The 25,074-nt window shown below is 42.9% G+C and overlaps 1 protein-coding gene across 1 annotated transcript in view; it reads right to left on the reverse strand.

Annotated features, from left to right (window-relative positions):
• Nfkb1 (nuclear factor kappa B subunit 1) overlaps window positions 1-25,074 on the reverse strand; it is a 92,529-nt gene that overhangs the window by 36,274 nt on the left and 31,181 nt on the right. The window contains exons 6-7 of the mRNA XM_028857418.1: window positions 12,138-12,286; window positions 1,549-1,712 (exon numbers count right to left, since the gene is read on the reverse strand). Coding sequence (XP_028713251.1) covers window positions 1,549-1,712; window positions 12,138-12,286 — 313 coding nt within the window. The remainder of the gene's footprint in view (window positions 1-1,548; window positions 1,713-12,137; window positions 12,287-25,074) is intronic.

Here is a 25,074-nt window from a genome sequence, read left to right on the forward strand (position 1 = left end):
TGGTTAGTTATCGGCAGGAATCTGATTTACTTATTTTGAAGCTATTGTGAATGGCTGTCACTGGACTTGGTTGTTACCTCTGCTGAGCTCTTTCTCAGCGTGTTCACTATTGGTATAGAGGAAAGCCACTGAGTTTTGTATGCTGACTCTGTACTTGATACTTTCTCAGACCTCAGCCTTCCTAGTGAGGTCTCTTGTGGATGGGATTATACTGTCTGCAAATAGAGATATTTTGACCTCCTCCTTTCCTATTTGTATCCTTTTATTTCATTCTCCTGTCTTACTGCTTTGGCTAAGATTTCAAGCACTATGTTGAGTAAGAGTGGAGAAAGGCACACCTTGTCTTATTCCTGCTTTCAAAGGGAATTTGCTGTTTCCCCTTTAGTATGCTGTTGGCTTTGTCTATTGTATATAGCCTTTAGCATCTTGAGGTATGGTTCTCTTATTTCTAATTGTTTTTAGATCATAACAAGATGCTATACTTTGTCCAAAGCTTTCTGTATCTATTTAGATGACATGTAATTTCTGTTCTCAAGTCTATTTATGCCTTACATTTATTGGTTTTCATATGCTGACCCATTCTTTATTCTAAGAATGAAACCAACTTGATCATGGTCAATAATCTCTTTAATGTGTTGATGAATTGGGTTTGTATCATTTTATTGAGAACTTATAAATCCATGTTCATCAGTGATACTGACTTATTCTTTTCTCTTTTTTTCTGTTGTTCTTTTATCTGATTTTGGTATAAAGATAATACTGGCTTCAGAAGATAAATTCAGTAATGTTCCTTCCCTTTCTATTTTATGGAACAGTTTAAGGATAATTTGTGTTGACTCTTCTTCAAAGATCTGGTAGAATTCAGCCGTGATTCCATTTGGGACTGGGACTTTTTTAGCTGGGAGACATTTTATTACTGCTTCAATTTCATCACTTGTTTTAGGTCTGTTTAAGTTGTTTATATCTTCTTAGTTTAATACTGGCAGGCCAAATGTATCTGAATTTATCAATTTCTGTAAGATTTTCTAATTTATTGGAATATATGCTTTCAAAGAATGCCCTAATGATCCTTTGAATTTCACTGGTATCTCTGGTAATGTTTTCCTGATTTTTATCTTTAATTGAATAATTTTGGTCTTGTCTTGGGTACTTCAGCCTGAAATTTTTCCAACAGTTAGTAAAATTTTACATAACAGCCCCACTAAATTGTGTAAAATTAAAGTCATCAATGGGAACCTGCATGTTCTCTGGAATATTGTAACAACTGTCTTCTGCCATCCTTTCCCTATCTACCTTTCTACCTTGGTTAAGAGTTTAAAGCACACGTAGTATGTGAGAATAGAATGAAATATTCCTACTATATACCACTGTGCACTGAGAAGGGGGAAATACTTGTGTAAAGGCTTTATGCATGAGGGAGGTGTCCAGTGCAGAAAGGAACGACTCAATTGCACTAGCTCCTTCCCCCCAGGGACTGCCACACTGATGGACACAGTTGTCCTCTTGTGACACAGAAGGCCTTAAGTAAGGCTGGGCAAGGGTGCTCACCTGTGAGCTGCCGGTCTCCTCCACCCTCGGCTTGTAGATAGGCAAGCTCAGAATGCACCAAGAGTCCAGGATTATAGCCCCTTATACACGCCTCTGTCATCCGGGCTTCCAGTGTTTCAAATACCTTTTTCTTAGTTACATGAAGTATTCCCAGGTTGGCAAAGCTGGAGAAATGCAGTAAGAGTAGCAGCAAAAAGAACCAAAAGTGAGAGGAGAGTGGGCTCCAGTTCAGTAAAGGGCATTTTGAAACAATACACAAGCACTCAGGTCTTACACAAACCTGAGCTGGATGAGCATCAGAACTTGGGATTGTTACAGTATGAGGGTCATGTATGGTATTCAGTGTCTAACACACAACAGTGCTGGCAGGGTGGGGCGCACAATGTACTCAGCTCCTTAACATTCCACAGAGAGCCGAGAACCAGACTTACCACGTGAGTCGTGCCAGGTTAAACTGGGTTACTAAATGAGTTGGTTGGTGGTGAACTCGAAGCACCTTGGATCTCAGAGCATATTGGATGTCAAATCACAAGTCACTGTGTTGTGGGGTACACTTGTATATATGTTTTACTAAAGAAGTTTCATGTGGCTTCATTTTAGGGTATTTTCTATGAGGACTGTATAAAAAGAATTATAACTCATAAACACATATTAATGTTTAGATAGGAAGAGTGTTATATGTAGAGGGATTTATGTTTCTTCGGGATCTTCTTTGGGTTTCTGGATGTGATGTGATGTCTCCCTGGAATCCCATTTCCTTGTAGCTTATCTATAACCCTAGAGCCACTAATCACCACCAAAACTGTCTTCTAAATCTTTGTGACCTTCAGCCTGAAATTATGCACAGAGTCAGTGTTAGAGAACTTTTTATCTCCCGAATGCTGCATGTCTACAACAGAGCAAATGTGTTAAATGGAATATAGCAACTGAGAAGATCTTAGAAAAAGTGTGTAAAATGCTCTCATCATCCATTTTTAAGAATATGAAATGAGTGTATTCAATAACTGTAATATGGCAAAGAAGCCAAACCACACTTTAGTGAAGACACTCTAATTCAACAAGTGTTCACGTGTGTTGTCAGTAGTGCGGAACAGAGGTCAAGGTGTTTCTGTCAGTAGATTGATTACCTCTGCTCTCACATACATAATGCACATGCTGTTGATGATGACAGACAGCAAATAAGTTCATTTCACAGTGTACCTTAGAGAGAAATACATGTACTCAAGGAAAAGAAGACAGGAATGGGGGGAAGGTGAGATGGTAGGAGAGAACCCCAGACAGGACCCTGAAAAGGTCACAGCTCAGCCAGGACTGAGGGAGGTAAGAGGAAGAGGTGGATTTTGGATGAGCCATATCTCAGCTGCAGAAAGAGTGTGGTGAGGACCCCAAGGCTCCACTCTGGTGCTTTCAGCAGGGGCAGAGAGGCAGCATGTGGGCTGAGGGAAAGGAGCAGATGCAGAGGTGACAGACAAGTTCCAAGGGAGAAGCGCAGGGCCCAGGTCTCTCACAGCACAGAGATGTTTGGAAGGACTTTTACTCTGACAGGAAAATAAGTATCAGTAGAAGAAAAGGATATGGGCCAGTGAGATGGCCAAGTTAGTAAGGACGCTTGCTGCCGAGCTCGATAACATGAGCTCAGTCCCTAGAACTGATACGGTAGGAGGATGGAAGCTACTCTACAAGTTGTCTTCTGTCTTCTGACACAGACAGACAGACAGACAGACAGACAGACACACACACACACACACACACACACACACACACACACACACACCAGCCTCCCCCATGACAAACACACAGAAACAGACAGGCAGAAACACACATGAACGCATATGCTAAATATAACACAAAATTCCAATAAAGAGATATGACAACTCATCTGCACAAATAAGAACAAGCTGCTGTGCAAAGGTCATATAAACTAGAGAAAGACAAGAGAAGTGAAGACAGAATGAACAGACACAGCAGCCCAGATGTGGAGTGAGTTACACAGACATTCAGAGAAGCAAATGTGCCGGATTTACATAGCTCCTTCAGGACAGAGATCTCCAGCTCTAGCAGAGAGGCGGACATGTGAGTGCTCAGTGAATGCTTGCTGAGTACAGGACCTGCTGATGTGCCTGGAGGTCCAGGCAGGCCTCCCAGAGCAACAGCTCTCGTGTCTGCTCTTTTGGGTCTCCTTCTTTGCAGACACATCCCCCCCACCCCCGCTAGGAGGACAGGATCATCTGGCAACATCAGTGAGCAGCACCTCGGCTGCATTTCACATTCTCTCCACAGTGCCTTCCTACGTGAACCTAACTGCACATCTGGAGAAAGGCATCATCCTTCTTTATCATGTCAACCATGACGGAAGGAGCTACCCCAGTAAGGACTACACAAGTCACTGTACTGCCACAGTCCACAATGGAGTAATACAGAGCTAGATGGACCCTCAGGCTTTGGGGAACAGGTGACATGGAACAGTGATCCTTAAGAAAAGAGAGATAAATAAAGTGACTCTTACAATTCCCTGGCTTAATAAGCAGACTGCAGGATGGGAAGCCCAGTGTTCTGCAGTTGCAGACAGGTAAGGACTTAGGTAAATAGAGACTAGGATTTATGCAGCCAGAGCTCCAGGCACACCTTAGGCTGACCATTGATGTTCGTGAGAAAGCCCTCTAAGGCTGGAGAGAGCTACTGTTCTCGATAGACCCACAGGGCTGGACTAGTTCAAGAAGCCTCAAAATACACAAAGCATCAGACTGAATATTCAGAGGGTACTTCCTTAGTAATGGTGCCAACACAACCTTAGTCTGGGGGGTGTGGAGAACAGGAGGACGGAGAGGAGGGTCACAGACAGAAAAGCAGTGGATAGAAAATTTAACAGTTGGAAAGTTTTAAGATTTAATAAAAATGGAATCCTAAGAAGCTAAAGTTTATGGAGAAAACTATACTTAAGTCCTTCAAAACCCTCTTCACTGCTTACACCTATGGGTGAAGAGAAGTCAGAAACAGTACTAGGAACATTTCAAACAGCCACCTGGGCAAGATGTACAGGGGAGCTCCTGTTGGAAACAGGTCAAGTCCTCAGACAGTGAATCAACCTAAAACCAGGACATGAAAGAACACATTGTCAACTCAGAATCCTCTGCTTTTCAAAAACCACCTTTGAACAGCGAAGATGAAGAGAAGACTTTTCAGACACAAGAACGAAATGAGCTCATCAGCCTCAGATCAGCAATACGAGGAAAGTTAAAGGAAGTGATACAGGCAGAAGACAGGACCAGATAGAGATCCTGACCTGCAAACCAGGACGAGGATTCTGATGTGTGAATATACAAGTTCAAGTCCCCTAGTTTATGCAATTTACTTAAAAATTATTTTCCTGTCTAGGGCGAACAAACAAACCCCACAAAACAAATATATTGTGGAACTGATAAAGCATGTGGTTGTAAAATATATGACAAGACAGTACAAGGCCCGAAGCAGGAAGGGAAAGCATGCTGCCCTTAGGTTCACATCCATACAACACATAAAATCCTACACACAGTGAGACCATGCTAAGTATGTTATTGTCAGCCAAGGTGGACTTTGGAGCAAACGACACTACCAAGGATGAAAGGAGACTATTTCTTCAAATACATCAACTCACCAAGAGAGAGTAAGAATCTTAAAGATTTATGCACCTGATACAGAAAGCTCCACATTATGGGAGGTAAAAATCTTACAACAATGAAAGGAAAATAGACATATCTATAAATGTATCAGTGATTTCAGCATTCCTCTCTTGGTAACTGCTATAACTAACAGACAAAAAGCCATAAGGACATAAGGCTAGGATAACACTCAAACATCTGGACCCAACTGATATTTACAGACCATCTACTCTACTAGACAAGAGGGAATATGCTTTTAGAGTAACAGTGGTTGTTATCTTAGCCATAAAACAGGCATCAGTAAATTTAAAATGACACAAATTATAATGGAATTAGATATGCATAGTCAAAAGATATCCAAATAAGAATGTATCTAATAAAGTTTGGAAATGAAATAACTAGTTGTTGATTCTGGTTTAGGGCATAATAGTAGCTCATTCTGATATTCTTTGATTTCAAAAATGCTTGAAAAAATTTGCAATAAAATGTCAAAGAAAATGAGAGTAGATTTTGTTAGTCTTATAAATATGGGCGCATAAGGAATATACAACGCTTTAGCCACTTTAGAAAACGACGTGGCACTTTCTTGTAAATGTCGCTCTAGGAGCCTGTGTCCTTGTCATTCTGTTCCTCAGTGTTTACCCAAGAGAAATGAAAACTTCTGCTCACATACAAAGCACCTCATGTCCTTGAACAGATGAATGGATAACCAACTGTAGGCATCAGTACAATGCATTACCACAGAGGAACTGGAAGGAAGCCAGAGCAGACACACGGAGCAACATGGAGGACTTCAGTGCACGATGCTGAGCGAAAGGAGGCAGGCTTTAAAAGGCTGTATGCTGTATGGTTCTATTGCATGCAATTCTGAAAAGGCAAAACTATATTTAAAGAAAACTCATCGGTATTCTCAAGGGCCTCGAGTGGAGGGAAGAGTTGACTACTGAGAAGCATGAGGAGATTCTGGGGTCAGGAACCATTGCATACTTGATGGTAGTGGCCATATGATTCTCAAAATTCACAGAAATGAACATGTGAAAGGGTGACTACTGCAGCAGTGACATTTTAAAAACAGAAAGGCCACACCCGCTAATAAAAGGGCTAGAACCACAACCTTGCTTCTTACTCTTGTTTTTCTAACATGAGAGTCTTTAGACCAGCAACATCATTATTTTAGAACATACTAAAAATATGGGGGTTTGATCCAAACCTACTGAACAAACAAAGGGTTTTGAACAGTGCTTCAGTTAATATGGAGGAATGCCGAGGCCGGAGAGCCTGGCTTTACCCTGCTCTGTGAAATCAAACTCTCCTGGATGGAGGCTGGCATCAGTCTTACCTAAGTGACCCAGGCTGACTTGACCCTGTAGACACAATCAACATGAAGCAGTCGGCCCAGCTGTCTTCATCTTCCTCATCATCTGAAGTCCTGATGTGTCTGAATCCCTGACACTGGGTTGGGGCTCACAAGTGGCCCCTCTTTGGCATTTGTTGTTTCAAGACTTAGTCCTTGATTTCACAGGATTCAAAAGCAGCCCCCGACTCACAATGCACACCCCAACTTGGAATGGCACACTTCTAACCTAAGTCCACATCTGGCCAGTCTGCTCCAGTCAGTGCCTCTCCCGGGGGACAATGTTGAGCCACACGAAATGACCAATCTCAATCAGTCTGGATCTCTAAAATAGTAATTGAATGTAGCAGTTCCCCTGAGGGGGACCGAAGGTTCTCCTTTGTGTTTTTACAATTATATAGTCTCTGGAGCAGTGGTCCCCAACCTTCCTAATGCTGCGACCCTTTAATACATTCCTCATTTTGTGGTGACCTCCAACCAGAAAATTATTTTTGTTTCTACTTCATAACTGTAATTTTGCTACTGTTATGAATTGTAATGTAAATATCTGTGTTTTCCAATGGTCTTAGGTGATCCCAAAGGGGTCACAACCCACAGGTTGAGAACCGCTGCTCTAGTGCTTACCAACTGATAGAGCTATATAAATTAGTTGTGAAAAAAAAAAAAAAAAGAAGAACTGTACAACTCTTTTAACCCAGGTTGCCAGGAAACAAACAGGGTGTGGTGGCTGTTGGTGAACGTGGCCTACAAAAAGTAGAAAAGCACAGACATTTTCCACTGAATGAAAAACTTCAAAGAACTAGAATGTTGCCAAAAAAATTAACATTCTAGGTCAAAGTAAAATACCAAATAGGATTATTTATTATCAAGAAAGGTAGTGAAGTTTAGATTAATGAATAGGAAGCTAGAGGACCAGTGAAAGCTAACTAAAATTTTTTTAAAAGAATAACCCTATATTAAAATCATTAAGTCCATAATCAAAACTTAAAAGATGAATGCTTTAACATTGATAAAATAATTTTGAAAAATAGGAACTAAACTCATTGAGAATTCAAACTGAGAATGTGTGAAAGACACTGTAAATAAAGGGGATCCTTCTGGTTTTGATGCATTCAAAGCTATGTGTCTTCTTGGTGTCATTTTTACTTGATGTTTTGGACCTGTGCCTTGCTTGTGAATCTATACTCAGTTTAATCTGTATTATTGAAAACAGGTTATCTTCATTCTATTTCTAGTATTGACAAGTCTAAGAAATAACTTTGGCTGCCTTCCTAAATTTCTTGCCTACAAGTCAGAACTAAATAAACTAATCGATGTCATACCATAGAAAGATAGTGGCAAGTTTACTCACGCTATTTTATAGCATTAGCTAATGTTGGCTTGGTCTAGAATGTTACAGATAGAAAGTGCCTGGAGATAGAGTGTGCCTTTCTGATTTTGTAAGGAAAGAAATTCAAGCCTCCAAAGTCATGCAACTTGTCCCCATTTCTTTTGAGCACGGCGACAGAAAGAAAGAAAAAGTAAAATATGGGTCTGATGTTAGAAACTCAGAGACATGGAGATGCACGAATCATGAAGGAAATGGTGTCTTTTGGGAAATATTGTGAGCAGCATTTTCTCAGCTAAATAGCAAATGTAAGTGAGTACAGACACTCTATGGGACCTTCAATGAGAAAAGCTCGTTATCACTCAGGTGGCATCTCCTTGAAGACATCTCTCAAAGAAGTTTTCTAAAATTAGAAAATCCCATCCAGCTACAACTAACTGAAACCACAGGGAGCAAACTCAGGAATGAGATGCTGAAAATGTTTGCTAAACGAATGAATGATGAGCACTCTCAACTCCAGAGCCATACACCCCACTGCACTGCCGGACACTGAAGGACCACCTCACTGCTTACAGCCGCAGAATCTGCTCCCACTGCTGCTAGCCTAGGCTCTAGCGTAAATACCCATTAGTTCTTTTTATTGGTGCTGCGGCTGGGGATCAACTCAGGGCCTTGTGCACGCTAGGCAGGCCCTCTACCACGAGCTAGAGACAGCCACTGATAATTTCTTATAAAATCATGAAAGAGTATTAAACCAGTACAGAGACACAACAGTATGCAGACTACATACTGGAAGTTTTATAATAATTAATAATAATAATTATTATTAATAGAGAATTCCACGTGCAATTTACTCAAAAACATGCAATTGTAAGATGGGTTAAACAAGACCAAAAGAGGACAAATGCTTTGAAGGAATGGGCAATGCTGTGGTACAATCAGCAGAAACACTAACTGATCAATTGTCTGAAACTGACAATAACCCTGCATTTCACCTTGTTCACAGGACAGGTGGGAGCTGGAAGGGAACCAAATGTGAAGACCAAGAAGCAGGACAGACAGCCCTTCCAGGAGATGTTGAGACAAGTTACAGTACACAAGATGTACTGTAACTTAAGCTTAATGCTTAAGCTTCTTCCTTTAATTTAGATACTTTCCCCCCAACATCAAAAAGCATCAGATTTTTAGTGACTTAGAGGAAAGCTCCCTCTCTCTAGGTTTTTCACACTTGAACATCTTCACAGTCAAACAAAGAAATGCCCAGGAACATGAAAGCCGTCTGTACCTCCCAAGAACAAGTAACTCAAAACAACGGAATTCAAACTTCATCACAGGCGATTAAGCAATTCCTTTCTTTGCATAAAAAGCCCACATATGCTGGGCTTTTAGCAGACACCACTTAAACTAAGATTAGAAAACTCTGATTGATGTTATACATAATTAAATAAAATTAACAAAAAGTGTGTCTGCATGCAAGCACAGAGGCCATCGGACGATGGCAGGAAATTTTCCTCAATCACTTCTCCACGTCATTTTTTTGAGGCAGGGTTACTCACTGGACCTAGTGTTCACTAACTGGCTAGACTAAGTTGGCTTGTGAGCCCCCAAAATCTGCTTGTCTGTTGTTCCCCGCCACCCTGGCATTGGGGCTTCAGGTGCATCACCACACCTGGCTTTTTTTTTTTTTTTTTTTTTTTTTTAAGGGTAAAGGGTTGGTGAGACAGAGTCTCTCTGTGTAGAACAGGCTGTTTTGGAATTTGCTTTGTAGACCAGGCTAGCCTCAAACTCCGAGATCCATCTGCCTGTGTCTCCTGAGCGCTGAGACTAAAGGTGTGCACACCATGCCCAGCCTTTTCCTATTTTTATTTTACTTATATTTTTGGTTTTCTACACCTGACTTTTTATGTGGGTGCTTGTAGTAGAATATTATTTGAAGGTGTGTTACTTTTGTTCATGTTGCATTTGTTTAACTCTGTGAAGCTGTGTTACTGTGCCTGTGTAACACACCTGATGGTCTAATAAAGAACTGGCCAATAGCAAGGCAGGAAAAAGGGAAGGTGGGTCAGGCAGGTAGAGATTATGTGTAGAAGGAGAAAACTGGAAGGAGAGATCTAAGATCTAGGAGCCAGAGAAAGGGTGGATGTCAGGGGCCAGCCACCCAGCTACACAACCAGCAAGCCATGGAGGAAGAGTAAGATTTACAGAAGTAAGAGCATGGGAAAAGCCCAGAGGCAAAAGTTAGACAGGTGAATTTAAGGAAAGCTCGCTAGAAACTAAGCCAAGCAAAGGCCGGGCATTCATAAGTAAGAATAAACCTCTGTGTGTGTGATTTATTTTGTAGCTGGGTGGTGGGCCCCCCAAAGAGACGACAACAACTGGTGCTGGAGACCTGAACTCAGGTCCCGGAATTTGTACTGCAAAAAACTTAGCCCACGGACCCATCTCCCTAGCCCTCATCTTTTGTTTTTAAAAATTATTTTAATTAACTATTGTGGTGGTTTGAAGGAAAATGGGCCCCAAAGGGAGTGGCACTATTAGCAGGTGTGGCCTTGTTGGAGGAAGGGTGTCACTGTGGGGTGGGCTTTGAGGTCTCACATGTGCTCAAACTATGCCCAGTGACACAGTTCACTCCTACTGCCTGCAAGTCAGGATGTAGAGCTCTCAGCTCCTTCTCCTGCACCATGTCTGCCTGCATGCTGCCATGCTCCACCATGATGATAATGGACTAAACCTCTGAAACTATAAGCACTCAAATTAAAGTTTCCTTTCATAAAAGTTGCTGTGGTCATGGTGTCTCTTCACAGAAACAGAAACCCTAACTAAGACAACTATTATTTTTATTAATTTTTTTTTATTACATTTTACTTGTTTGTGAGTGTGCTGCATGCATAAGCCTTTGTTACATGGGGAAGTCAGAGGATAGTCTGTGGAATTTGGTTCTCTCTGACCACATGGTTTATAGAAGTTAAATTCAGGTTGTCAGACTTGGTGGAAAGTGCACTTACCTACTGAGTTATTGGATTGGCCCTTATCTTTGGATTTTTAAGAATCCCCAAAGCAGGAGTTAACTGTTTCTGAGATGACTGAATGCTTACATCAATTTTTACCCTTGGTTAAGTTATTACATTGTCTGCTATTTTAGCATTTCAGGATAATGAAATATAAAACCTTAGTATAATAATGTCTTTATTTTATGTGTGCCCACATTTGTGTGTGTGAATGCAGGTGTGTATGTACTATGGTGTGCATGTAGAGGTCAGAGAACAACTTCAGGCTTGAGATGGAGTCTGTCCACTGCACCAGGCAGGCTGGCGCATGGGATTCCAGACAGTCTCCTGTCTCTGCCTCCCATTACCCTTCAGGAGCTGGGGTTACTAATCTTCATGCGCTGCAATGGGCTTTTATGTGTGGTCAGGGATTTGAACCTGGGTCATCAGCCCATAATTATATCTTATTGAGTATTTCTTGATTCTTTTGAAAAGAAATTATTTCTATAAAGTTTCATTCATTAAAAATTGTTTTATTTGACTGACCTTGAATGAATACACTAACTTTTATTTACATTCCAGATCTAATGAATGCTCAAACCAATTTGCATTTCTTGGTTACTCAATCTGCATACTTTTTAAGTAGCACAGAGTTGAAACAATATTTACTTATCTGCTTCATGTCTCAAATGTTCCCACTAGGAATCTATTAAGGAAATCACAAATAGATAAGACTCAGAGCTGGTTGTGGTGGTGCATGTCTCTAAGCCCAGTTTGAACACTTGGGAGGCAGAGAAGGTAGAAGGGTAGTCGTGAGTTCAAGGCCAGCTTAGACCACAGAGTGGAGATCCTGCTCCAAAGAAGTACAAAGTATCTATAAGGTAACCATTTCTGCACAGTTAAGGTGGTGATTTTTTTTTTTTTTTTTGTCTTTATCTTCATTTCTAGGAGAAGAAAAATATTTCTGAAAGTATCACAAAGATATATTGGAAATGCCTCTTAGGTCAAGTGCCTATAATTATAACATCATCCATACTGAACCACCCACCCCTGAGAGGCTACAGATGCAAGCATTATCTTAGGCAGTGCAGGTATCAGGTCACCTCCTTTTCCTTGGGGTTCAATGAGATCCCACACATTCTCCTGGCTTTCTATGTTTGTGTGTTTTAAGACCCTCTCAGGCCTTGCACAGGTCAGTAATGGAGAAGGGCTTACTGATTTCACATCCACGTGTTTCATGTTCTACTGTTTCATCTCCCTCAGCACCACATGCCCCCACTTACCCAACCACCATGTCCTTGGGTCCAGCTACCACAGTGCAGATCCCATCCTCACAGTGTTTTCCCACCAGGCTGTGGGCGTGCAGGTGGATATTTTTTCCATTTGTGACCAATTGAACAATAACCTTTGCAGGTCCCACATAGTTGCAAATCTATATGAGAAGCACATTTCAAACAGTTAGTTTATTTGACCTTATTGTAAAATGGAACCAGTGAGCATAAATACAATATAAAATTTTGCAAATGTATACATACATGACTATAGCTCAACTTAAAAATATATTATGAACACATGACAGGTTGAAAATAAATCAAAATGTTAGTGGGAGTTGTTTTATGTGGTAAGACTATATATCCAGGAAGCAAATCACTTAAACACAGTATGCATCTTTAGACTGGACTAACACATGAATCCGTAAGTAGTCCCTCCTTACTAACTAACATTGTGTTTTTCTTTGCATCCTTGACACAGTTTTTGGAAACAAAAACTGGGAAAGCTGTGCATGAGAGAATGGATGACTGATGACGTAAGGGAGATGGATACAAGAGTGTATCCCAACTCCTTGCCACGTAATTAGGCCAGGAAGGAAACTGTTCAGGGACTTGGCTCTGAAGGCTGGTTTTAACTATACAAACCCAGGGTTTGGCCCACAGTCACCTAATAGGACACCCAACTAGTCTTCAATAGTTTCCTCAGCCATGGACTCTGTCACTCACCCTGTACATGTTCAGACCTCTTAAGTTCTTGAAAGAGCACCCTCCCTAACTGAAAAGTCTTAGGTTCACCTCTGGTTATTCAGCTCTTATTTTACATAGTTAAGTTTTCCATATAAGGTCATTTTTTACTTGTGCATCTTTAACATGATGAGAGCAGCAATGAAGAGGAAATAACAGAAGAGACCAGGCATTCTTTCTTGTCTAGTTGACCATGCAGACTTCCACAGCACAGATCCTTTCCCCCAAGAAGACCCAACATGAAAATCGCACCAATACAAAAGCTCGGTGGCATCATTTTCCCCTTCTGAATTCTATTAAGTCGGAAGCTGCCACAAATCCCACCTATTGTTGGAAATGCATGGCATCTCTGGAAGTCCTTCAGACATAAACATGAAGTGCCTGCATCTGCTAATGCAGCTTCTTGTAAAGACACACAGCCTTCCTCAGTCAGCTGACTTCTAATATCACCATCACCTGGGTCCAGACTCCACTGAGGCAGGGCTCTGTAGAACTTTTTCTCAGTATGGATTTCCCCCAATGGCACCTTTAATTGTCAGAGCTGAGATGTTGATTGCTGCTGCTATTATTTCCCAGAGGCTACGGAGAAGAGATACTGTAGCTCTGAACAATGGTCTGCCCTCTAACCAGCTAGGCAGCTGCCCTAGACTCTTCAAAGGCCTCCCTGACTGAGCCCTGATGCAGCATTATAATGGTTTGCTTCTGAATCCACCCAAAAACTCATGAGATGTTTTGGGCCTATCAACTCAATCCAGTTACGGTGTCTAGAAGTGGATCTGTAGGAGGTAAAGTCAAATATGTCATAAGGGCCAGCCCCTCATCCAATGGAGCCGTGACGTACACAAAGAGGAAGAGATCTTATGCCAGGCTGGCCTATCTTGTTATGTAATTTCCTGTCTTGTCCTGGGACTGCAGAGTTCCCACCAGATATGGCTGCCCAATCTGAAGCCTCCCAGCCTTCAAATCAAGGGCCAATGCACTTTAGCTCTGTGCAGATTGCTTGTCAGCTATGGCAACATGAAACAGACCCAGACATGCTCCTTCCCCAGGGGCAAGGCTATCTGCGGGACTGCCTTCCCACAGCTGTAGAGTAAGCGAATTCAAAGGAAGCTCTGCACTAGCTTTAGCCCTCACAACCCCAAAGCATGGACCAATTTCTTCGGCACAGCACTTCAAGCTCTCAAAGTGAATTTGGCAAGTGGTCTTTCCTAACAGGCCAAAGGCCTTACCATTTAAGTGTAGGACAAAGAATAAAAAAGGCTGGCGAGCTTTAATCAGCACTCGGAGCAGAGTCAGGTGGATCTTGTAGTTCGAGGCAGTGGCTACAAGTGACTCAAAAAAAAAAAAAAAAAAAAAAAAAAAAAAAAAATAAAAAATAAAAAGTCTGGGTTTGTTCCGAGGGTGACTGTTACTCCTCCACAGTCCCTGAATTGCTGATGCCAGCTCTGGGTGATCGTATCTGAAATCGAGCTGCTAATGATCACCAGAGGAGCACTAAGTAAAACAAGTGATTTTATTTTCACTGACACTGTGCACAGGAATGAAGCAGTGCAAGGCTGGAGGAAGCGCTTCCCTGGGGTGAAATCAGGCTAGCTTTCCACTTAGGCAGAACGAGCTCGGCGAGGAAGGCCAGTCCCTTGGGCCTCTGAACCGTCGGATGCTACCGTGAGGGTAGTCAGTCACTGGCGCTGACAGAGAGCTGGGAGGTGTGCTCACTTGTTTTTCTCACTACTGACTTCATGGTGGACGGCAAGAATGAGGAACTGGGAAGACTCTGAGGTAAGGAACCTGAAAGATCTGCCAGTGACTAATGTGCTGTTTGATCCTTCTGAAAGAGTCCAAGTCAGGATGGCATCATTTGGTTTTTACACAGACCACAGACTAAGAAGAGGGAGGTCCCTGTGCTTTCTGGACTTTCCAAGATACTGTCAGAGAGAGAGAGAGAGAGAGAGAGAGAGAGAGAGAGAGAGAGAGAGAGAGAGAGACAGAGAGAGAGAGAAGACAGAGACACAGAGAGAAACAGAGACACAGACACAGAGACAGACAGAGACAGAGACAGACAACCTGAAGTGTGGGGACAGCTATATGGCACAAGCAAACCTTGACATGACAGCTTGGGAGAACCGTGATTTATGATGCCATGGTGACCAAGAGGTGTTCACTAAGGGTTCAGAAATTTATTCTATGAAGACAATGAAAATATTAAAATCTCCACAGAATAGTCTCTTGAAAATAAAGTTTACAGAGGGCAACTGTATCTGTCAGCAAGGTTTTTCTGAGAGTCTGACCGTATTCTTAAATACATGGTAGGCATTCAACCACAGGCAGGGAGACAGAGGTGCCGCCCTGCCTGGTCAGCTGCTCAGGACAATGGGAAGAGCGTGGACTTCAGGGACAGGCTGGCTGGGTCCGGGACAGTCCACACCCGGGGCTGTGTGACCTTGCGTGGTCTCCTTATCTGGACAATGGATAATAATGCTCAAGGAGTTGTGGTGAGGAACTTTAACATGCATTAAAGCTTGCAAGTCCTCCGGCAGTGTGCAGCAGATGGCAGAAAAGGGCCACCTTGGTCATTACGTTGGCACTCACTCCTCTACTTACGGGGCCTGGAATATTAGCTGACCAGGAGGACCCTGAAAACATCCGAGGGAAGTGAGTGGCACTTCTCCTCCTAGGAGAAGTCTTTTCCCACATTGCTGTGTTTTATTTTTCTAGAAAATACTATGCTGTTCTAGTGGCAGCTGCCATTCTTGGGGACAGCCAGACTTCTTGGCCTCCCAGACAAAACTGAAGATCCTTCTACAAGTTCTGGGTCCACAGGCCAGAGCTGCTTTTGGAACTAGAAGCCATGGGCTCAGGTATGTTCATCTTAGTCAACCTTTGACCTATAATAACCGGCCCAACCGTGGAAAAGCACATGCTGCTTCTTCAAAGGGGTTAGAAGAGCCCAGTGGTCTAGAACTGCTTTAGAATCAGAGTTTCAAAAGTCCAGTTTGCTCTCCGGGTAAATGTGGCGAAAGCACTTTGACAGAAAGCAGAAGCAGCACAAATGTAAGACATCACACACAAAATCATTCTTTTCTGCTTAGATTTTCTTTCTCGATGATGATGGTGGTGGTGATTATGAATGGGAAAGGGAACATCCTCAGTGTCCCAACTCTGCTTGTGAACCCGACTTTACTCTCTAGCACACCAAACGGCATGGTTAAGAGCTCTGAAAGTCAGGTTCAAATCCCCCAGCTGCTGGGGAGTGACACTTACCATCCCGAGTGTCAGCTCCTCCACCTTTAAAATCCAACCCAAACACATGATCACAGGATTGCTTTAAGAGTCAACGAGTGAATACAACACTTGGTGCCCATGGGATCAACAACCCACGTATAAATTGTCTCCTATCTAGTCCATCATCTCACTGAGAACTCAAAGGTCGCCAGCTTCTTGTGTGCACGTTTGTAAAGCCCCCGAGGCTTCCACACTGTAGGTCAGGGAGTGCAGGCTGCACCTTGCTCCGAACGAGCCCGATCCTCTACTCTCACAGGGATGAAACATCGGGGCAGACACTGATCCACGTTCACCCAACTGGAGAACTCATCAGAAGGAATTTCTGATAGGGTCTGACATGGTCAGGAAGTGAGAAAGCTTCTGGCACAGCAAACGAGGACTGAGATCTGCAGGTGGAGTGCAGCAGAGGGCAGGTGGGGGACAGGCAGTTTGGCAGGCATCCGGGCTGGTGGAGAGCATGCACAGTGCTTTCGCCATCCTCCTGACCCCCGGCCTGGCCTTGCTCATTCCACCCCAGAGGCGTTCCTTCAACACTTTCACCCACAGTCGTGTCTCTTCTCTTTCCCTCTGAGAATGGTACCCATTCTTTAAGAGAAGACCTAACCCGAATCTTCCATAACACCTTCCTCAGGATGTTAGCCTATCAAGGTTCCACTGCTGTCCTTGTTTTGAAAATGATTGGAAGGCACAGGGTGGGGACATGATATGTAACTGGCAAGTAAGGGTTAACAAGGTCTTATGTAACTGGCAAGTAAGGGTTAACAAGGTCTTACTTCGCTTGCTGTTAATTTCTCAGAGCATGTGTATATCTGCTTCCTAACCTCTAGCTATGGAAGGGGAGGGAGCAATCCCCACAACAGCCATGTGGGGTCAGTAGCGGTACCCGTGCCACTAGGGAAGAGCCCAGAGTGGGCAAGCTGAAGCGCACCGCCTGGTTCCTATGACTGGAGTAACTTGGCAGTTCCCTGAACTGCGGTCTTCCCCCACCCCCAGCCCCACGCCGATTCACATTTCCACTGCACCGCGTCACCACCTGGCTCGGTGACTTTCCTCTGTGTCTAACTTCCTTCAGTGCCCTATGGCTCTGCGTGCCCATCGGCACACGCACATGGCGGTTGCAGAAGCGCCTGCTCACTGGCACGGCTGAAGTGGACTGTGAGAAAGGCCCCAGAGCCAGGTGTGAGAAGGGGGATCAACAGTTTTCTTGTCTTCCTGCAAGTCTTCCATTTAAAGAAAAAATTCTACAGCTAGCATTAAACAATGACACTCTTCCCCATGGAAGCCAAATTATAAAGAGGGAGAGAATGAGGGAGGGGGGAGGAGAGAGAGAGAGAGGACAGGAGATTATTTTGAAAGTATATGCCCTCCCAAGGAGGACAGGCAGTCAGTTTACTGTGCTCTATTATTTATTTGTGTAACCAGGAAGCAGAGATCACAGCTCGCTAAACGAGATCACGGCTCCCGGCACAGAAAGCGCTAAGTTGGTCCCTTCTTGCTCAGACAGGGGATGCTGAGTGGATCTAATCCAAGATCGAACCCCAGCTCTGCCTCCTCCCAACTCTGCAATCTTACATGAACTGGTGACTTCTGAAGCTCACGCTCTGTGTCTACATTTGTTGGCAGCCTGTTATGCGGCCTGCACAGTGTCTGGCACCAGGAAGTTTTTTTCTTTCCTTCCTCCTTATCTGTGGAGATCATCTGGGCCTTCTGATGACCCTGAGATAGGCAGGGCTGGCACTGGTAGCACCATCTTGCAGATAAAAAAACAAGCTTAGACAGACTGAACAACAGGTGATGTAACCTTCTGAGAGAGGGCCAAGATGCAGAGCACTGTGGAATTCATTCTTAGCCCTCTGAGTATTGGTGTGGTATTGTAAGCAGGGCATGGGATGCATGAAAACCTCTTTGATTCACTCACTGTTAATGGCACACTTGTTTCTCTAGCGGGATTCAAGGATTTGTGCTATTCCTAACATTCCCTACTACAGTGACCAACAGCACATGTAGCTCAAGACTCAGGCCAGGACTACAATGCAAACCACCACTCAGATAGGAGGGTCTCCCCCAGAGCAGGCAAATAACACCTCTACTGCATACACCCCGCTCTGAGAGTGAATAACATCTCTCCCTGCATACATCCCTGCTTGAAAGTGGGTAATACCTCTACCTGCATACACCCCTGCTCTGAGAGTTTCATATCATCATACCTTGACCCCGAGCCTTCCTTTTTCTTTTTGGTTTTCTTTTAATTTTCAATTTTATCACATAAGACATAAATGTCTAGCGGTCAGGTTTCCCTCAGCACCTCAGGTGCAGGGAAGTCCCGATGCTTTGGTAACATGTAACAAATCCTCACCTTTTGTGGCCTAGTAATCCATGATTGCAAAAGAACATAGGAAGGCAGCTTGTGTTTTCTGGATAAACGGTGTTAGAAATATTCACTTCTGCCAGCTTTTGCCAGTTGAGTGCATTTTAAACAGAAAACGAAGTATATAAATAGTGCTCACGGGCAACATTTCTGTTTATTATTTTACTCTTCTTACTATACTATATGCTTTGTCAATTCTTCTTTTGAAGAAATTAGAATATAAATAATATCAAGCCAGACTGTCAAAAGAAACCCTCCATACAACCATCTTCAGCATCTCCAGGGCTACTCTTTGGCTGTGAACCTGCCCCCTCAGAACAACCAGTCCTCAGCATCTCCAGGGCTTCTCCTTGGCTGTGAGCCTGCCCCCCTCAGGATCTATGCTAAGGGGTTTTGTTCAAGTCCAGTCATGCTAAGTCTCATCCTTCCTCTGCTCAAAATTCCAAAAGTGAAAATGGTTGAAACTGAGTGATTAGCACAAGGGGCTCATTATATAATTCCGTGTTTACATGATCACAATTTTCCATGTTAAAAAACCAAAACAAACAAACCATTTTAATGTCTCTCTTTTCTCAAAAAGCCTTTACAGCAGTTGAGGAGGCCCCAGGGCTGGGGAATCTGCTCCTCCTTTCCTCTTGGATCTTGTTTCTTGTAGTTCCAATGCAGCCACATCAGACTCTGCTGTTCTGGAACTTTCCAGGTAAGCTCCTACCAGAGAGCTTCTGGACTTGTGTGCTCTGCTGGGACTCTGTTCAGGATGTCTGCTATCTTCTGCCTACCTCCAGGCTTTGCACACTCTCTTCTTAGACAAGTGTTCTTTGAGTCGTCTTCTACCTAAACTCTTCCCATTCCACCTGCCCTTCCTCTCTCTGCTTCACCTTTTCTCTGTATGTTTATTTAAGCACATGGATGTTTTGGCTTCATGTACATCTGCATACCAGCAAAGGGCACCAGATCCCATGGGACCAGAGTTACAGACGGTTGTGAACCACCTGTATTGAACTCTGGACCTCTGGGAGAGCAGCCAGTGCTCTTAACTGCTGAGTCACCTCTCCAGCCCTTTTCCATGTTGACATTGGTATATGTCAACAACCAATAAATATCTACATGTTCCCTATATCAATAATGTCTTATCTTCTCCATTAGAATGGCAGTGGTGCCACTGGGCATTGGTGGCTCACATTTTTAATCCCAGCACCTGGGAGGCAAAGGCAGGCGGATCTCAGAGTTCAAGGCCAGCCTGGTCTACAGACTCTGTTCCAGGATAGCCAGGACTACACAGAGAAATCCTGTCTCAAAACCCCTTCACCCTCCAAAAAGAATGGTAAACTATAGGAATGGGAGTATTTCTTTCATTTATCCTTTCTTCTCCCTAGTGCCTGAAATAACTCCTGTTATATTATCTTGTTACTGGGTGCATAACTAACAACTGAGATAGTATTAAAATGTTATTTAGTGAAGACAAATTACTAAAATATTAAGGGTTGTATTAGGTGGGAAGAAAATTAAAGTATTTTTTTTCTTTTGCCTTAAAAGATGCCTGGATCCTAATACACCCTCTTAACAAGCTCCCTGAGTTAGAATGTGATTATTATATACCAGGGTACAGCATTAGCCTGAGCCTGTGCCAGGGGCCCTGGTCTTGTCACTAGGCGGGAAGTACTGAAACCTCCAGGAGGGAGGAATCCCAGCAGCTGTGGAATTGACTCTTTTGATCCTCACCACTAGGAAAATCAAGGCAAGGCAACTGCTCCCCTCAAAACCAGGGTATTCCTTTGCCTTCCTCTTGTTGCCAGTCTGCTGCTGGCCTGAGGCGGCCTCTCTCCTGCACCTGCCTCACATGTTTCCTGTCCACTTATTTTCTTACTTCCCTCAGACTGGCAGGGTCCACATTTTTGTTCCGCCCCAATTTCTCAGCCTCACAACTCCTCAGACTAGAGGATCCTTCTTTGGTGGACGGATGTACCTCCCTCAAAGATCTCATCCTGATGTGAGGCAGAGCTGTACCTCCAAGATCTCAAACGAATGGACCCTCTTGCAGCAGGAACACAGGCGTTGGGCTCTGAATCTTAGACCCTCCATTACCAGGCCCTGGGAAAGTTAGTTGACTTTTGACTTCTTTTCATATGAAAAATGTGAACATGAAAACATGATCTCTAGGTTTTCACAAGGATTAAAAGGAGATCATTTAAGTAGCTTAGGACAGTTCTTGATGCGAAATAACCCCCCTTTATCTCTTCTTGCCCTCACAGATATCTGCTGCTGGGATTTCCTGTGACTTAATGAGAAGCCTCCGCAGGCAAGCTCTTCCACAAACATCTTTCTCCTTTCTGTCACTGAAGCTCAAGACCGGTCACTATTCAGAGAACTGTGTCTGTTCCTTTTTCCAGGAACAATGGTCTTGTTCTTACCCTTAACGTTTATTCTAGAACCCCCTGAATTACTCTCCACCCATACAAGGATCTAAAGGACCCTTCCCTTAGTTATGGACCCACACCCTTTTCTTCCTTATTCTAAAAAGAGCAGCCCTTTCTGGATGATGGGAAGTACAAAGGCCATCACATACTCAAACGCATACAGCCTGGTGCTACTCCAAGAAAGCAGAACCATTGTTTTTTCACTTGATGTTTTCTCTAAGTTAGTGAGAGAGGTTCTTAAGACTCTCCTCACACTTGCTCACACGCCAGTCTCTGCGCCAACCGTTCAAGAACGCCTCTAGTTATCAAGCAGAACCTCCAATTGAAGCCTTCTGAAACTTAACTAATTCTTCTAGTCTTTAAATAAAAGATGCTTAAAGGTTGTGACTGACTTCAGGTTTCCAGACCCGCTAGTCACTCATTGTTTACCCCGCTGACGACCCCTGACGCACAGTCCCTCTTCTATCCTCCCTTCTCCCACATCATTGACGGCTTCCCCTACCCCCACCCCCCGACACCCGCCACCCCACCAACCAGGACTGGTCTCAGCAATGGTCCTTGGTTCTTAGTCTCTGGTCTCCGATATTCATCCACTATGGGTTGAATTATCTACTCCATATGATACTAAATTAAAATCTATGGGCTGGAGAGATGCTTATTGAGCTCAGACTGCTCTTGCAGAAGATCTGAATTTGGTTCTTAGTTCCATGTTGGTTTGAGAGGCTCACAACCATCTGTAATTCCAGCACCAGTGTGATCTGGTCTCCTTGGGCACCTGTACTCATGCACAAGTGTGCAGAGCATGCATTATCTGCACTAATAAACACTTAAAAAAACACACCCCCCCAAACCAAAACCAATGTTCTCACCACCCCGATGAGCATGCCTGACATTTCTCGCCATTAGCAGGATACCTTGTTGTTTACAACGGGTTTACCACTCAGTGTGCCCAAGGCTGGACTAATCACCCTCCTTCCCAAACCTACTTTGCCTCCTGTTAAGCAGTGACTGTACCAAACCTTCCTATCACGTGGGAGTGCTCTGCATGTCTCCGCTTATGATCACTTAACTGCCACATTTCAGTGCAAGGGCTCCCCACTTTGCACTCACCTCTTTTCTCTGTTCTCGCTGCCTCAGTTTGCCCATCTTAGTTTGAAATCTAAGTCTAACTCATGAGGAATCACAAAATTCCTCCAACTGCTGTCCCTGGGCCTTTCCATCCTGAGACCCTTTTGCAACAGCTACTAGGTTTATGTTTCTGAAGCACAAGGCTTAATCGTACGTGTTTCTACAATAATAAAATTTCTACTGCAGATCCATTTCCTTAAAAAAAAATATACAGTCTAACAATTTGTCTCTATTATTTCTTTCTAAAGAATATCTTCACTTGGTCCCTTTAAGGACACTTCGTTGCAGCAAACTATTCACTATCCCCATCCAACCTGTGGGATTTGTATTTTGAACCTGTTCATTTTTCTCCAGGTGCAGTTTTCTCTAGCTAGCTAGATGCTTTCAAATGCCTACCTTTAAGATGCCACCCCAATCCTGGACAGGAATCCTCTCATAAACACTCCGAATGGCAGACTCACATAAACCTACCTTACTTTAGAGCCATAAGATCATGTGTGCTTTTATTGAAAAAAACAAAAAACAATAAACAATTGTATTGAGGCATTCTTACACAGACTCTAGCCAGTACAGAGCAGCAAGTACGGCCCTCAAGAGGACCTCACTGCATTTCAGAGATGCAGAACCAGTACCTTCTGAATATGCTTTGTGAAAAGATCTGAATAAGGCAGGAGGGAGTGGGTGGTGGTGACCAGCTCCTGGCACCCTAGGAAAGGATGTCGACAACATCCCAGGATCCCTGACTAAGGACTGCTCATTTATCTGATTTGGAGGACCTGGAAAGTACTAGCAAAGGTGAGCGCACAAAGCCAACCAGCTTGTGAAACTGTACTATCTCCTTGGCTGGAAACTGAAATTAAGGACACTAACTTGGCACTGAAATTTCTAAAAGGAATTTTTTTTTGAATCCTTGTACTCCTTTAGGCTGTTCTACTTACAAATATAAGTCATCTATGGAAGGACTAGTAGCAGAAATGCTCAAGCAATTTTCAAGTCTCAAAATTCAACTCTCAGAATTCAACCCTGGGAAACGACATCCTGATTGTGCTAGGGTCTGGCCAAAGTGGCGGCTGGGTAGGACATGATCAGGAGCGGGTTCTAGGTAAAACAGAATGAAACTGTGTAGAGGGCAAGCTCTTCTGGGCCACAGGCCTGTGGTTTGGATGCAGCTCCCAAGTCACCATCAGCAAAGCCCAGCAGGGCAGCACAGGAGGCTGGCTTCCCTTGCTCCAGACACAAGGTGCCCTTCTCCCACAAGAGGCCACCCCAGCTTCACACCATTCCTTTATGTTTTCAAGTAAAGGAAAAACATCCAGGAGTACAAAATTCAGAAGCTTTACCCTGTTTTCAACTGTGATTTCAGGATTGAAGAAAACAACAGGGATGCTTATTAAAAGTTTGAATTGTCATTCTCAAATTTACAGAATGTTAAGAAATTTCCATTTTGGTATAAAAAGAGAATGATCCTGCCTATAGCAAAAGCATTTTGAATTTTGTGTCAGGCAATCTTACCAAAGCTTACCTTTCTCAAAAATATTCAACTCCCTCCCTCACTACACACACACACACACACACACACACACACACACACACACACACACGTACAAAATTAGGAAGATTTACTGTTTGAGATAAAAAAAAACTATGTGTGTGTGTGTAAGAAAATGGCCAGCAAGACACTAGCATCTATTGTTTTTTCTTATCTATCAGAAGAGCGTAACTTCCCTGTTACACACACACACACACATAGTTTGTTTTAAAGGTCTGGCTTGGAGTCTACAAATTTTCAGATAAGAACATTTAGATTACTTTTTAGTGCTCTGTAGATGTCTTAGCCCCTAGTAATTTTGTTTGAATCACTAACCACTTGGGTCTCTTAATGCTTCCTTTGTAAAATTCCTAGCCCACCGCTAACACAGCTTCCAGCTTTAAAATATGCTATGGTTCCCTAAACTATATATGTAGGACACACAGGACAATGGCCACCAATCACAAATCTAAAACAAAAGAAAAAAAAAAAAGGATCCGACAACACAGAATTTAAGCTGGAAAGAACCCTTACCAAGTAAACAGCTTTAAAACTGTGAGTATTTTAAATACATTAAACCACAATTACAAACTGAGAAAACATACAATCAACACTCAAATTACCTGTTGCAAGGGGGCCTCTGATAGCATGGAAATCAAGATTTAGAGACAAAGAAAAACCTTTATGTTAGGCAACAATTTCAACTTTTTCCCTCAAGGCTGAGACTAGGTATTCAAGGTGTTTCTTCTCAGTGACTGGTGAAGGCTCTGCCTTGGGTAGCTCTGTGCTGGCACTAATCAACTGTTTGTTCTGGGGATGCCAGCAAGGCCTTGGTCATGATGGTGGGGGACACAACAGGCAAACAAAGAGATAATTAGCTACTTTCAATAAATTTAAAAAAAATCTGTATAACTTTAAAAACTAAGCAGTCTAAAACACATTAGGTAAAGTAAGTCCGAAACAAAACTTAAATCACTGACCTGTTTATTTCCTAAAACAGACATAATTCATATAAAATTTCCAGCATTATCTTAAAATGATAGTTTAAAATTTATTTTAGTTTTATGTATATAAGTGTTTTCCCTGAATATATGTGTACCATATGTATGCCTGGTGCTTGCAGAGGCCAGAAGAGGGTGTCAGATCTCCTGGAGTTACAGACGGTTGTGAGCTGTCATGTGAGTGCTGGGAGCTGAACCTGGGTCTTCTATAAGAGCAGCCAAGAGCTCTTAGTTGTCTCTCCAGACTTCCCTTAAAATGATTTTGATCCTAACCTAATTTGGGATAGTTAGGAATATTTTTGATTCTATGATGTCCTAATTTATTTGGGATTAAATATCACTAACTTATTTTTTCTTAGAGGCATATAATCATTCTATGGGCATATATTTCTTAATTTTAAAAAGATTTTATTTTATTTTAAATCATGTATATATGCGTGACTGTGTATGAGTATGTACACAGGGGTGCAGCTACCCATAG

The sequence above is a fragment of the Peromyscus leucopus genome, chromosome 6, assembly GCF_004664715.2.
Source record: "Peromyscus leucopus breed LL Stock chromosome 6, UCI_PerLeu_2.1, whole genome shotgun sequence".
Lineage (NCBI taxonomy): Eukaryota > Metazoa > Chordata > Mammalia > Rodentia > Cricetidae > Peromyscus > Peromyscus leucopus.